The following is a 12,695-nucleotide window of genomic DNA, read 5'->3' on the forward strand; positions in this document are numbered from 1 at the left end:
TATTGTTATTATTAAATTACTTACGAGTTTAATTTGTCAGCAACTTTCTGCCAGCCCTCTCTCCTTGCTTTTGCAGCCTTTGCAGTGTTCCCTTGCGTTTTAATTAAACTCTGAAACTCCTGAAATCCCTCACTCAAGAGTTCTTGCTCTGCTGCCGGAAAATACCGAGCGCGCTCCTTCGACATTTTCGCCGACCAATCAGAGGGTTGCCGATCAATGTTTCTACTCTCGATGCGTAGCCTCTTTTACGACACCCAGTGATCTCACATTACTTCATCCAGCTGTATTAATCGTCAACAGCAGGTGTGTTCGGAGAACCGGATTAGCGAGCTCAGAGTTGGCGCGATGATTTGGTCTTGGATGTGTCATTTGATCTTGGATGTAGTAAGCAACGTACGAAGAACGGGCCCCTGATGTCTTTTCTGTCTATAGGCTGTTTGGGGATTCCCATGATGCATTAAGTACGCTCATGGCCAACTTCCCTGGGCTTGTTACTACTGGAGATTTCTTCCTGTTAATAGGGAGTTTTTTTCCCACTGTCACCAAGTTCTTGCTCATGAGGTTCAAGTGATTGTTTTTCTCTGTATGTATTATAGGCTCTATAGGATATACTTTATATAGATCACCTCACAATCTAGATCTACCTTTGTTGTGATCTGGTGCTGTATAAATAAAATTTAATTAAATGAATGTGTGGTTTTTGTGATCTTTTTTTTCCTTGTATCATTAATTGCTCAAAACCCAGGACAGAAATAATGCAAATGATTAAGTCTGTACCACATCTACTTGTAGTTTAAATATAGTTGTGATGCAGTTAACACAAAAGTGTAATTATATTCAATCAAATCTGATTATTTTTTCAGTGAAATAAATCTATTATATCAAGATCTTAGCATAACTTATCCTTTTAAATTGGGTAGCCAGTTGCACTTTTAAAGTAATGCTGAAGAAAACTAAAATATTACAATTACCAACATTGTAGTCCTGGATATTCTCTGCAATACTAGGCATGCAGCATTAAGTGATGCCTATTATAGACTGCAGCAGCTTTAGACTGTTTTTTTCTCATCCTAACACCTCAGTTCTAAAACAGTACCTGTATACAAAGAAATGGGGGGGGGGGGGGGGGGGGGGGCTTTCTGTGTAAAAGATGTGTGTACAACCACAAAGCTGCCATCTTCAGTTAAACAGACTGACACCTTTGACCACAGGGCACAAGACAAACATGTTCTCACAACAAGAACGCTCACCCACGTCGGACTGACTACAGTTAACAACAGGATGTCGCTCCTGTGGTTTTATATGCAGAACAGTCAAAGTCTATAATTGTACTTGTTTTATTCAACCTGTGTCTTTATGTCTCATATATGCTGAGAACTTGTGCGTACTAATCTTAGATATTAGACCTAAATGGGTTATATAAGTTTATTGTTATTTGCTGCTCAGTACTGCTAAAGTCACAACACACCTGAGATCCCAGTGATATAATAATATTAGATTGCATTATTACATCAGTAGGCAGTAGGGTGAAGTGTCTTGCCCAAGGACACAACGACCAGGACAGAGAGAGCTGGGGGATCAAACCGGCAACCTTCCAGTTACAGATGAGCGTCCCAACCCCCTGAACCACAGTGGCCCTGTAATATGTAGTGGACCTGTAGCTGAGCTGAAGCTCTCAGACCCACTGCTGTTATGCAGCCCAAAGAAAATACAGATCATTCACATTTGGACAAAATAAAGAGATATTTCATTCCTCCTAAAGTACATCACTAAAGTCTGAAATAGTCCTGCTTAGTTATTTCTTCTTCACCATGTGAACACACACAGTCATTTCTGACTCAAACATCATAATGCTGCCACAAGCACAAATGTGTATTAATCCATGACTGATAAAGTCTCCAACAATCACCATTTCTTGTTTGTTTGAGAAAACATTCACAGAGCAGCTGTTTCAAGAAATATTTATATATAAAATAATAATAACAACATAATTATGATTGTGAGGTGTGATTAAAGTTTGATGGGTTTAGTAGAGCTGATGTCAGTTTCACAATAGGAAGGTTTATTCTTCACAACAGCTTAGAACAGCTTCAGGTATCACCATACTAACTGCAAAGAAATGGCCTTATGTTTCAGTCCAGTTTACCATACATGGCAATAGTTCCCTGAGCTAGAGACTGTATAAATCTCTTACAGGTTTCTATGAAGAACCCGCATTACTTTACTAACTCTCTCTGGCTGTACCTTATAGACTGGTCCATCTCCTGTGGTCTTATAAGACACGCTGACTGTTTGTCACTACCTGCGTCTAGGGAGCCAGTACTTGTGTTTCTCTGTAAATATGTTTCTTGTCCGTGGGTGGTGTTTTGTTATCTCCCTTCTTTTCCCCTCTCCCTGTGTGTGTTTACGTTCACTCTCCCAGATGTTTTGGACATGGAGTGACCTATGACAAGGAAGTGCCCTGGTGCGGAAGACAGCTCATCAAGCATCAGCAACTGTCAGATAACGCTTAAATAAACATAAAAATTAAAATTAAAAGTGCTAAGTAGATAGATATATACATGAGTGCAGGTGGTGATCAGTGCAAACATGGAATGATGCAGTGAACACAGCGTAGGGTCATGTGTTAGTGGTGGGAACAGTCATACGGTTATTGTTCATGTGTCCAACAGCAGAGGGGAAGAAACTGTTCTTATGGCGAGAGGTTCAGGTGCGAATGGACCGGAGCCTCCTGCCTGAGGGGAGCAGGTCAAACAGACTGTGTCCAGGGTGAGAAGGGTCAGCTGAGATCCGAGCTGCACGCCCCAGTGTCCTGGAGGTGTACAGGTCCTGCAGAGATGGGAGTCTGCAGCCAATCACTTTCTTGGCAGAGCGCACAACACGCTGCAGTCTCTGTTTGTCCCTGATAGTGGCTCCAGCGTACCACACGGTGATGGAGGAGGTGAGGATGGACTCGATCATTGCAGTGTAGAACTGCATCATCATCCGTGTTGGCAGGTTGGATTTTTTCAGCTGCCTCAGGAAGTACATCCTCTGCTGGGCTTTCTTTATGACGGAGGTGATGGTGGGCTCCCACTTCAGGTCCTGGGTGATGGTGGTATCCAGGAAGTGGAATGAGTCCACAGAGGTGATGAGGTTGTCAGTCAGGATGATGGGGGGGAGTGGGGCTGTGTGCTTCCTGAAGTCCACAATAATCTCCACTGTCTTCTGGGCATTCAGCACCAGGTTGTTGTGGCTGCACCAGGACACCAGACGTTCAACCTCCCTCTGTAGGCAGACTCATCCCCGTCAGAGATGAGTCCAATAACGGTGGTGTCATCTGCAAACTTGATTAGCTTGACAGACTGGTGGGTGGATGTGCAGCTCTCCTGTCTGCCTACCTGCTCACCATTGGATCAAAGTTGCCACTATTCACCCAGACCTCCCTGGAAATTACCTCCTCCTGCTTGCATATAAGTTGTTATCATTTGCATAGAATTCACCGGTGCAGGCAATCATTGGAATCCCACGCGGACACGCTTCTCCTCTGTTGCAGTCTTACAGAATGCCTTTGTCCACCCCTTTATTGTGCCCTGCTCCTGGATTCACCTCCCCAAATGCCCTGCCTTAGCGTGTACTTCTTCATTGTGTTTTGTCACGGGTCTTAGTTCATAGCCTCAGAGTTCATCACTGTATGCTCTCCATAGCTCCTCGTCCCTGTATCATAGTCACAGCCGTAGAATACATCACAGTGCAAAAACCCATAGTGTGTAACTCGTGTCCTGCTTTATTTTTTGTTTAATCATTGAATTTTGTCCCTGTAAATAGACCTGTGCTTTTGTATTCTAGTGTGTTGTATGACCCAACTTATTGTATATATCCACTGCCTCACTTGCACTCAGCACTGTCCTGAGATCTTTAGTATTACGACACTCTTACGCACTCCTTCGAGTCTGTTGTCTGCACCACGAGTCCTGCTGCCATCTGAAGGCTTATGCCTGAACCAGGCTTGGAAAGAAAGCTTTTGTCTTGCAATCATTCCCTCCTGGTCCAGACATATTGAAAATAGATTATTACATTTAGTACACAACAGTACTTGCCAGAAATTCCAGCAGCTCCCTCAGTGTTGCTGCAGGTGTCTTAGCAGGATCACTGAGCAGTTTCCGCCTTAACTAACTAAAGCCTTTCAACAATGAGATCCCTTTGATGGCCAAGTAATTGTCTGGAAAGTCTTATTAGCACAGCACACTGTTACTTGATTGATTGACTATAATTGTGTCTTTAATTCTCAGCAGGTGTTTACCCAAGAAGACTGGATCCTGTGATTAAGTCAATCGGTGCTTCAGCAAAGTATTAGTTTAAGGGTGTACACACCAATGCAACCAGCTTACTGTACTTTTTCCTTATATTCATAATGTGTTAAATTTTATTTATATTTTTTGCCCTGCTAGACTTATTTGTTTATTTTTTACCATAATGTATAGGTTTTTCACTCATTGCATTAAAGATGGGAAAGGTTTTCAAATCATTTTTTGTGATCTCAGTAGTTATAATCACAAAACTCTTTTTTTAAATATTTTTATATTATTTGTATTTTTATCATATCCACTGTAAAATAAAGCCAAGCCTTGCAGTAGGTAAAGGTAAATATTGATGAACACAAAGAAGAGCAGCTGTACCTCTCATCTTTGATTTTTTCTTCTCATCTTTGATGATGATTGGTCCATAAGTGACATCTTCAGTTCTCACTGCTGAGTAAACAGCAGCTAGATCACTGTCTGCACAATCAAACACACACAAAGGGCATCAGTACAGGCAAAACAGCTGATCATATAGAAGGTGATGAAAAGTGTTTAAGAAGTAGAATTTAGAGTCAGTGAAAACATGGCTGCTGCTGTAAAACATAAACAGACCTGATACAGGAGGAAGTGACTGAGCTGAGCTTTCAACAACAAGGATGAAGGTTCAACATATCAAGAGGTCAAAAACTACCAAATTATTAACTTCAAAAATGTTAGATTTACAATTTGAAATGGAAAAGAAAATATTTAATTTGGATGCAACTAAAAATGTAGGTAATTCTGAAATATGCTGCAGTCAAGAGGGTTTAAAAAAAGAATACTGTCATTATTAAACAGGATTTTATTTGTAATGAATCTCATTGAGATTCATAGTCTGTGTGCAGAGTTTACAGCTTTTAGAAATGATTTCTACATTTTTCTTCCTCATCTTACGACCAGCAGCTCTGTGGTGAAACACTCGCTGCCTACATGTGTTTCTATAATGAGAAACAGGATGCTGGACGACTGCAGAGCTGTTAGCTTCAGTTAACCACAGACCACAAACACACAGTCCAGCTCACATTGAACATCACTCAGTAAGTACAGACACATGGTTACATCAGACTAAGGTTTCACATTTCAGACAAAGAAATAAAGAGTATAAACTTAAATATTGTGATTTCAGGGATGAAAGACATCTGATTAAAAGGATCACAATCTGATGTGTTGGTTATCGAAAGTTTAGTTTAAATGAAAATTTAAACATTGCACTCTGCATTAATAAAGCTTTTAATATAATTACTATTATAAACTGTAAAAATAAAGAAAATATATAATTGTGAATTATATAAAAGTTGGAATATTTTTTTTTCATATTTCCAAGCTCTCTGTAATGTCCTCATAAGCCTTTATATAAACCATTCATTATATGATCACAGTTAGAAACAGTGTCTATGAACATAAAATTAATTAAATAAATTCTAACCATCCTCCTAAAACTGAGTCTGAACTATTTGAATGGTGTTGTGACCCAAGTCATCATTTTGTGTATAGTATTCACTTCTCCATACGTTGGGGTGTTTTCGTTTATCTAAGTTCCAGGTAGAGGGTGATCATTGCTTGAAAGTGACTGAAGACATGTCAAGACTGGCTGTTTCCTGCCTACTTCCTGTTTCCAATGACGCTGTGCTGTATGTTTAGTTGTGCATTGTTGTATGATCAGGTTTCTGCATCTAGAACAGCTAGTTATTATTTTTGTACACATTGTAAAGATTTTAAATAATCCTTATTTGAAGGGAATAAGCCTGTTTTCTTTGTGGGTGTGAAGCCTTTTTCTTTAAACACCTTTTCCCCCTAGGGCAGGGCAGACTGGGTCAACCCATATGGAAAAGAAATAGTATGATTTACTCATGAAAGTGGCCACTTTCATGAGTAAATCATATATGTTTTTAGTAAGTATACAAAACATACAAGTTTCATTATATAATTTTTCAAGGGATCTTATATGTGTTTTCACTCTTGTATCCTTTTCATACAAGTTTCATACAAGACAGATAAAAACTTTATAAGATTTATATATATCTTTTCCATATGGGAAGGGTCAGAAGAAATGCCATGGACAGTTATTTTGAAGCCCATGTAAAAATGGCAGTGGACAAAATGCAAACACTTAGGCTTTACCGGTTACAACATCTAAAGCCAAAAGTGTCCCAAGGGTTTCTTCATATATATATTTTTTTCATTTCAGTTTGATCGGATAAACATTATACTAGCTCATGCTGGAAACACATGTAACCCAAGTTTTTGAAATTCAAAATACAAGATTCTGTGAGACAGTGTATCTCTAACAAAACAGGTGGAATAAGAACAAAGAAAACAACAACCTTTAACTAAGTGCTTATTTTAAAATAAAAAAATAATAATAATAAAACAAAAAAAAACATTGGACCAAAGCTTTCAAAATAAAAATCATACATTCTCGGCTGTTTCATTTATCTTCCAAATGTTTGTAAATGTTAAGTCCACAGAACAGAAACACAAACAATCACAATTAACAGTATTTACAGTGGGTACGGAAAGTATTCAGACCCCTTTAATTTTCCACTCATTTGCCCATTTGCCAAAATCATCTAAGTTCATTTTTATTCCTCATTAATGTATGTATCATATTGACAGAAGAACACAGAATTGTTGACATTTTTGCAGATTTATTAAAAAAGAAAAACTGAAATATCACATGGTCCTAAGTATTCAGACCCTTTGTTCAGTATTTAGTAGAAACACCTTTTCATCTAATACAGTCACGTATGAGTCTTTTTGGGAAAGATGCAACAAATTTTTCCACACCTGGATTTGGGGATCCTCCCTGCAGATCCTCTCCAGTTCTGTCAGGTTGGATGATAAATGTTGATGGACAGTAGGGGTGGGCGGTATAAACGGTATAGAGTAGAGACTTTGACTATACCGCTCTGCCACGTTAGCGCATGTTGATGATGTCATCAAGCTGTGCCTGTTTGGTCAAAAGCATGGCAGTGGCTACAAGCATTATCAACTACAAATTATGCCGGTAATAACAAAGAGAAAAAGCACTTTTGAAATATGGGGAAAGCCAAAAACTGCGCTTCCTCCACTTCCGTAACATTGATTCATTAATGTTGAATTCTCTCGCAGCTGTTCTATTCCCATCTTGTTCCAGTATATTAATAACTAACATCGTATTGTGGATGAATAATCTCAGTTGTTCTCCTGACAGAAGTTTGGTCCTTGTATAGCATCCTGACATGCGATTGCATTTGTCCTTGACCACCAGAATCCCTCACGTTAACTTTTATCGAGTGGAAAAACAGTTGGTGTTCATCCTCCAGCTTCACTATACTAATGTCATGCTAGCTGTGTTGCTATGGTTGCTACCAGGTAGTCCAACTTCAGTAACCTTACAAAGGCCACTGCTGTTTAGTTTTCTGTCTTCATTTATGTTGGAAGTGGTAGCAGAGCTGTAAGTTTTAATTTGTTACATAAATCTCTCAGTCAGAACACGGTATGTCATGTTTAGGTGGAAACTAGCGAGCCAACTTCCTGCTAACTTCTAACTCTGTTAAATTTAATGCATTCTGTTTTCATGGATGCCTGGATGTTTAACTTAATTGTTACACCTGATCATTTTACAAAAGATAAAAGAATTTAGATGGTTTTAAACTCTCAGTGTTTGTTTGACTTTGAGACCTGAAGCAAACGACATTTTGGATCCAGATCACTCCGCGAAGCACCTCAGTACGGCAGCCGTAATGCTCCGACAATCCATCAAGCAGTGCAGCTTCGTAGTTACCAAACTCGTACTAAAGCATTTTTGACAGATTTCTGCACATAGTGTACCACCAAAAATCGATTCGAGGTCAGTAAGCACAACCAGAATTCATACATCAGGCGCACTCTAGATCTTTGGGAAAATTAAAGGATTTTAAGTGTGCCTTTTAGTGTGGAAAGTACGTTATTTCGCGATATATATCGTTACCGCACACGCTTCAAGTTATACCGCGATATGGATTTTAGGTCATATCGCCCAGCCCTAGTGGACAGCCATTTTTAGGTCTCTCCAGAAATGTTCAGTCTGGTTTAAGTCAGTGCTTAGGGTCATTGTCTTGTTGGAAGGTAAACCTAGGCCAAGTCTGAGGTCCTGAGCACTTGGGAGAAGGTTTTTGTCCAGGATATCCCTGTATTTCACATTCATCTTTACTTCAATTGTAACTAGTTGTCCTGTCCCTACAGCTGAAAAACACCCACATGATGCTGCCACCACCATGCTTCGCTGTTGGGACTGTATTGGACAGGAGAAGAGCAGTGCCTGGTACCAAAAAGTTCTATCTTGGTCTCATGAGAACACAGAATCTCATTTCTCACCATCTTGGAGTCCTTTGGGTGTTTTTTTTTAGCAAACTTCATGGGGGCTTTCATGTGTCATGCACTGAGGAGAGGCTTCCGTCACCCCCGACTAGTGGAAGACTGCAGTGACGGTTGGCTGCAGTGACGATTGGCTGTCTATAACTTTCTCCCATCTCCCGACTGCATCTCTGGAGCTCAGTCACAGTAATCTTTGGGTTCCTCTTTACCTCTCTCACCAAAGCTGGACTCAAATGAAGGAGCAAAACCATCTCAAGGATGATCAGAAGAATTGGACAGCACCTGAATTAAATATATGGGTGTCATAACAAAGGACCTGAATACTTAGGACCATGTGATATTTCAGTTTTTCTTTTTTAATAAATCTAAAATCTAAATCTGTCAATGTGGGGTACTGTGTGTACATTCATGAGGAAAAAAAATAACTATAATGAGTTTTGCAAATGGCTGCAATAAAACAGAGTGGAAATTTTGAGGGGGTCCAAATTCCTTCCATACCCACTGTATATCAAACTCATAAGTCTGAGTCTCACCTTGAGGTTTCCTGTGAACATATCGTCTTACCAGAAGAACCAGTAACACCAGTAGAACCACAACACAGACTGATCCAAAAAATGACAACACAGAGAGAACAGGAGGAGAGAGTGATGTAGGTGGAGGTGTGGTGGTGTGTTTCTCTAAAATAAAGCAAACACAGTCATTAAGTTGTCGTCACATTGTGAATGTTGAAAGCTGCAGAAACACAGACAGGTGAGTGTGTCACCTGTGACAGTGATCCAGCTGGATGGAGACTCTCCATGACTGCTGATGTCACACTTGTAGAGGCCTTCATCAGACCTGGAAACATGCTGGATGGTCATGTGACCTGTAGGCTGCTTCCTGATGAGGGAGCCATCTTTATAGAAAGCAGCTGGGAGGTTGGAGGGAGTGGTCTTTGTTTTACAGAGCAGAGTGACGTCATCTCCCTCCATCACAGGGAGGACAGGACTCTGCAGGATCACTGATCCACCTCAACACAGAGACAAACTACAGCATTTCATCCATTTACACACAGCTTCATCAACACTAACTCCACACACTCAGCTTACCAGTGACTGTCAGGTTAACCATGTTACTGATGGGACCCTCTCTGGACTCACACCAGTAAACTCCACTGTCCCATGGGTACATATATTCGATTTTACAGGAAGAACCAGCTGGTTTTCCCCACACATCTCCACACTGACTCCTCTGTTGTTTGCTTGTGTTTCTCCTCAGAGTCCATCCAGCAGAGCTGTCGTCCTCCTCACAGCTCAGAGTCACAAATTCTCCTTTGAAGAACTGAGATCTGCTGGGACTCACAGTCAGACGAGCTGTGAGGGTTAAAATGAAAAACTGATGATCTGTTTGATTTTACATTCTGTAACATGAACTCAATCAGGTAATATCAGTGAGCATTTATCAGGTTTAAACTGTGACAGAAGAAGGTTACTGACCTTGGTTTGTTGTGCAGCTCAGCAGTGAGACCAGAACTAAAGAGAAATGACACTCAGGTTGATTTGAGGTGAACATAAAGAACAACTCCACACAAACAGCTGACAAACACACAAACCTGTCTCTCTCTGATACATCTGCTCATTTTCTATTTTATATCAGTAACATGTTTCAATGAAGTTTGACAAAAGACTAAAAAATATTTAAGATTGAAAAAGAAGAAGAAAGAGCATCATTCATCTTTTTAACTCATTTTTCATCTTTTCTTTGAGGAAAATCTGGAGCCGTTTTTATTGTTTGAGCAGCAGTGTAACACAGAAAAATAAAATAATAATAATCTCAGATTAATTTCAAATGTTAAATGGACATGTTTTAACATTTTACACCAAGTTTTTTTCTGTTTGAGGAAACAGATTTTAAACAGTTTCTGCTCCTTTTTATCTAAAGAACTCTTTAAACCGTCATTATTGTTATTGTAGGTTCACTGACTGCACTATGGAGATAAAAGAAAAATATGCACTAATTATGAATATTACTGTTACACTGTCCAGCTGTGTTGATATAATGAGTGAATGATTTGATCTTTTCACTGCCTGCTGTGTTTCCTCGACTCCTGAGCAAAGATAAAGAGTCAGTTCAGACCTGCAGTTGGTCCTCGTGGTGTTTGAACTTGAATTCAGCCTGATTTGTTTTTCATGTCTTCTCCTCCATCATCAGTTATCAGGAGAGCAGACAGTCAAAGTACAAGAATTCAAACAAACACAGAGATTCTACTTACAGAGCAGACACAGCACAGATGTTTCCTTCATCGTCCTTCTCATTCATTTGAGCGTTTTTTCATTTCTGTCACTGACACCAAGTAAAGCCCGCCCTCTTAATCTGAGTAGGAGCTGTTCTATTGGTTCAAGGACAGTGAGGTGTCAGTGTGTGTGTGTGTGTACGTCCCCCTCAGTGAGAGAGGCAGATATGAGCTGAAACACAGGAATCAAACCAGGGACGCTGCTGTTATGGAGCTGAACTGGAACCATTCAGACACTGAGGCCCTCTGAACACATTTTAATTACAGCTGTGCAGAGACACGCTGATGACTGACTGGAACACTATGATTCACATTTTACATTAACACCATCCTCACACATGGTTTACATATGACCACTAGAGGGACTAGAAAAAAAAGATAAGAACAAACAACAATACTGAAACTCTTGGTTGTTTTGCTTGGATTATAGTTATGGAATTTAATTTAATGTATTCTCTATTTTTTTCTATTGTTTTGCTCTTTTTCTTCATGCTTGATGTAAAAAAGCTGCTTGCTAAATGATCTTTCGCTAAAAGTGTTGGCACACTAAGCATGTACTTCAGCCAATACCTTTTTGATTATTCTTATCTCGTGCTTGTTTTGTGAAAAATCTTTCTTCTGTAGTCACAGAGGGATTTGTAATGATAACCAAAATAGCAAAAAAACATGTTGGACTTTAAGTTGGACTAACAAGAATACAAGCAGATCATTGGTGATGCTTCTCTTATTTCTCTCCCTGTGACCCAGAAATCACGGTCAGTCATGTTGAAGGATATATTAGAAACACATATGGAGGACAGAGGAGGCTGCACAGGTGATTCTTTCCAGAAGCTTCCGTGGTGGAGTTCTGGTCTCTGGTTCCAGTGGAGGAGTGGTGCAGCAGATTTAAGGGGGAGGCCTGGATGCAAAGGTGATCCTTGAGTAGTTTGTGGAAGGGATGACCAGGGGAAATGACCAACAAATTGGCTGGGGTTTAATTACCTTTTCGGGCTGTATGTGGACATGTGATCATGACTGTTAGCAGCATGTGGGTTCTGCGGAAAGCCCAGACAGCTCTGGTGATTTGCCCCATGGATGATTTTCCACTGGAGCAGTCTTGTGACGACAGTCTACACTCAGCCTTTGACCAAGTGATAGGAATTGATGGTCACCGGGTGCGGCCTGAAGCCATGCTCTGTATTATTGAATGATAGGCTTTATTGGGTGAGTCGTGACACTGGCACAGAGGACGAACAGACCCAGTTGTTGATGTCTGAAAGCTGCCAGGAAATTATTTTCCAGGTGGCTCATTATAACTTCATGGCAGGGCATATGAGATATAATAAAACTCTGGAGCGAGTAATGGCCTGATTTTATTGGACAGTCATCCAAATGGATGTCCATGTCTTGCCCAGAATGTCAGCCAGCAATCCGTAAAGTGCGCCCACTGCCATTAATGGAGGTCCCGTTTAAGCTCACTGGCATGGACCTCATCAGGCCATTTCATCGGGGTCCTTTTTTTATACAGTGGCTTGCAAAAGTGGCAGCACGGTGGCGCGGTGGTTAGCACTGTTGCCGCACAGCAAGAAGGTCCTGAGTTCAATTCCAACATCAGGCCGGGGTCTTTCTGTGTGGAGTTTGTATGTTCTCCCCGTGTTTGCATGGGTTCCCTCCGGGTACTCTGGCTTCCTCCCACTGTCCAAAGACATGCACTTAGTGGGGATAGGTTAATTGGTTAATCCAAATTGCCATTAGGCCATGTGGCCATCACATTCACTCGCATTGCC

The 12,695-nt window shown here is 40.5% G+C and overlaps 1 protein-coding gene across 3 annotated transcripts in view; it reads right to left on the reverse strand.

Moving 5' to 3' along the window:
- The window catches only part of LOC146673215 (Fc receptor-like protein 4), a 93,970-nt gene that overhangs the window by 9,537 nt on the left and 71,738 nt on the right, over positions 1-12,695 (reverse strand). Inside the window, exons 1-7 of one of the 3 annotated variants that reach the window (XM_085401875.1) lie at positions 10,909-12,658; positions 10,133-10,168; positions 9,746-10,009; positions 9,421-9,666; positions 9,191-9,334; positions 4,659-4,757; positions 1,126-3,696 (exon numbers count right to left, since the gene is read on the reverse strand). In XM_085401875.1, coding sequence (XP_085258001.1) covers positions 3,644-3,696; positions 4,659-4,757; positions 9,191-9,334; positions 9,421-9,666; positions 9,746-10,009; positions 10,133-10,168; positions 10,909-10,951 — 885 coding nt within the window. In that variant the 5' untranslated portion in view covers positions 10,952-12,658 and the 3' untranslated portion in view covers positions 1,126-3,643. Of the gene's footprint in view, positions 1-1,125; positions 3,697-4,658; positions 4,758-9,190; positions 9,335-9,420; positions 9,667-9,745; positions 10,010-10,132; positions 10,169-10,908; positions 12,659-12,695 lie in introns of those variants that run through there. The other 2 variants (XM_085401876.1, XM_085401874.1) reach the window with 2 other exon arrangements.

Source organism: Rhamphochromis longiceps, linkage group LG3 (genome assembly GCF_057381845.1).
Source record: "Rhamphochromis longiceps isolate RC_006_pf linkage group LG3, R_longiceps_female_GT1.1, whole genome shotgun sequence".
NCBI lineage: Eukaryota > Metazoa > Chordata > Actinopteri > Cichliformes > Cichlidae > Rhamphochromis > Rhamphochromis longiceps.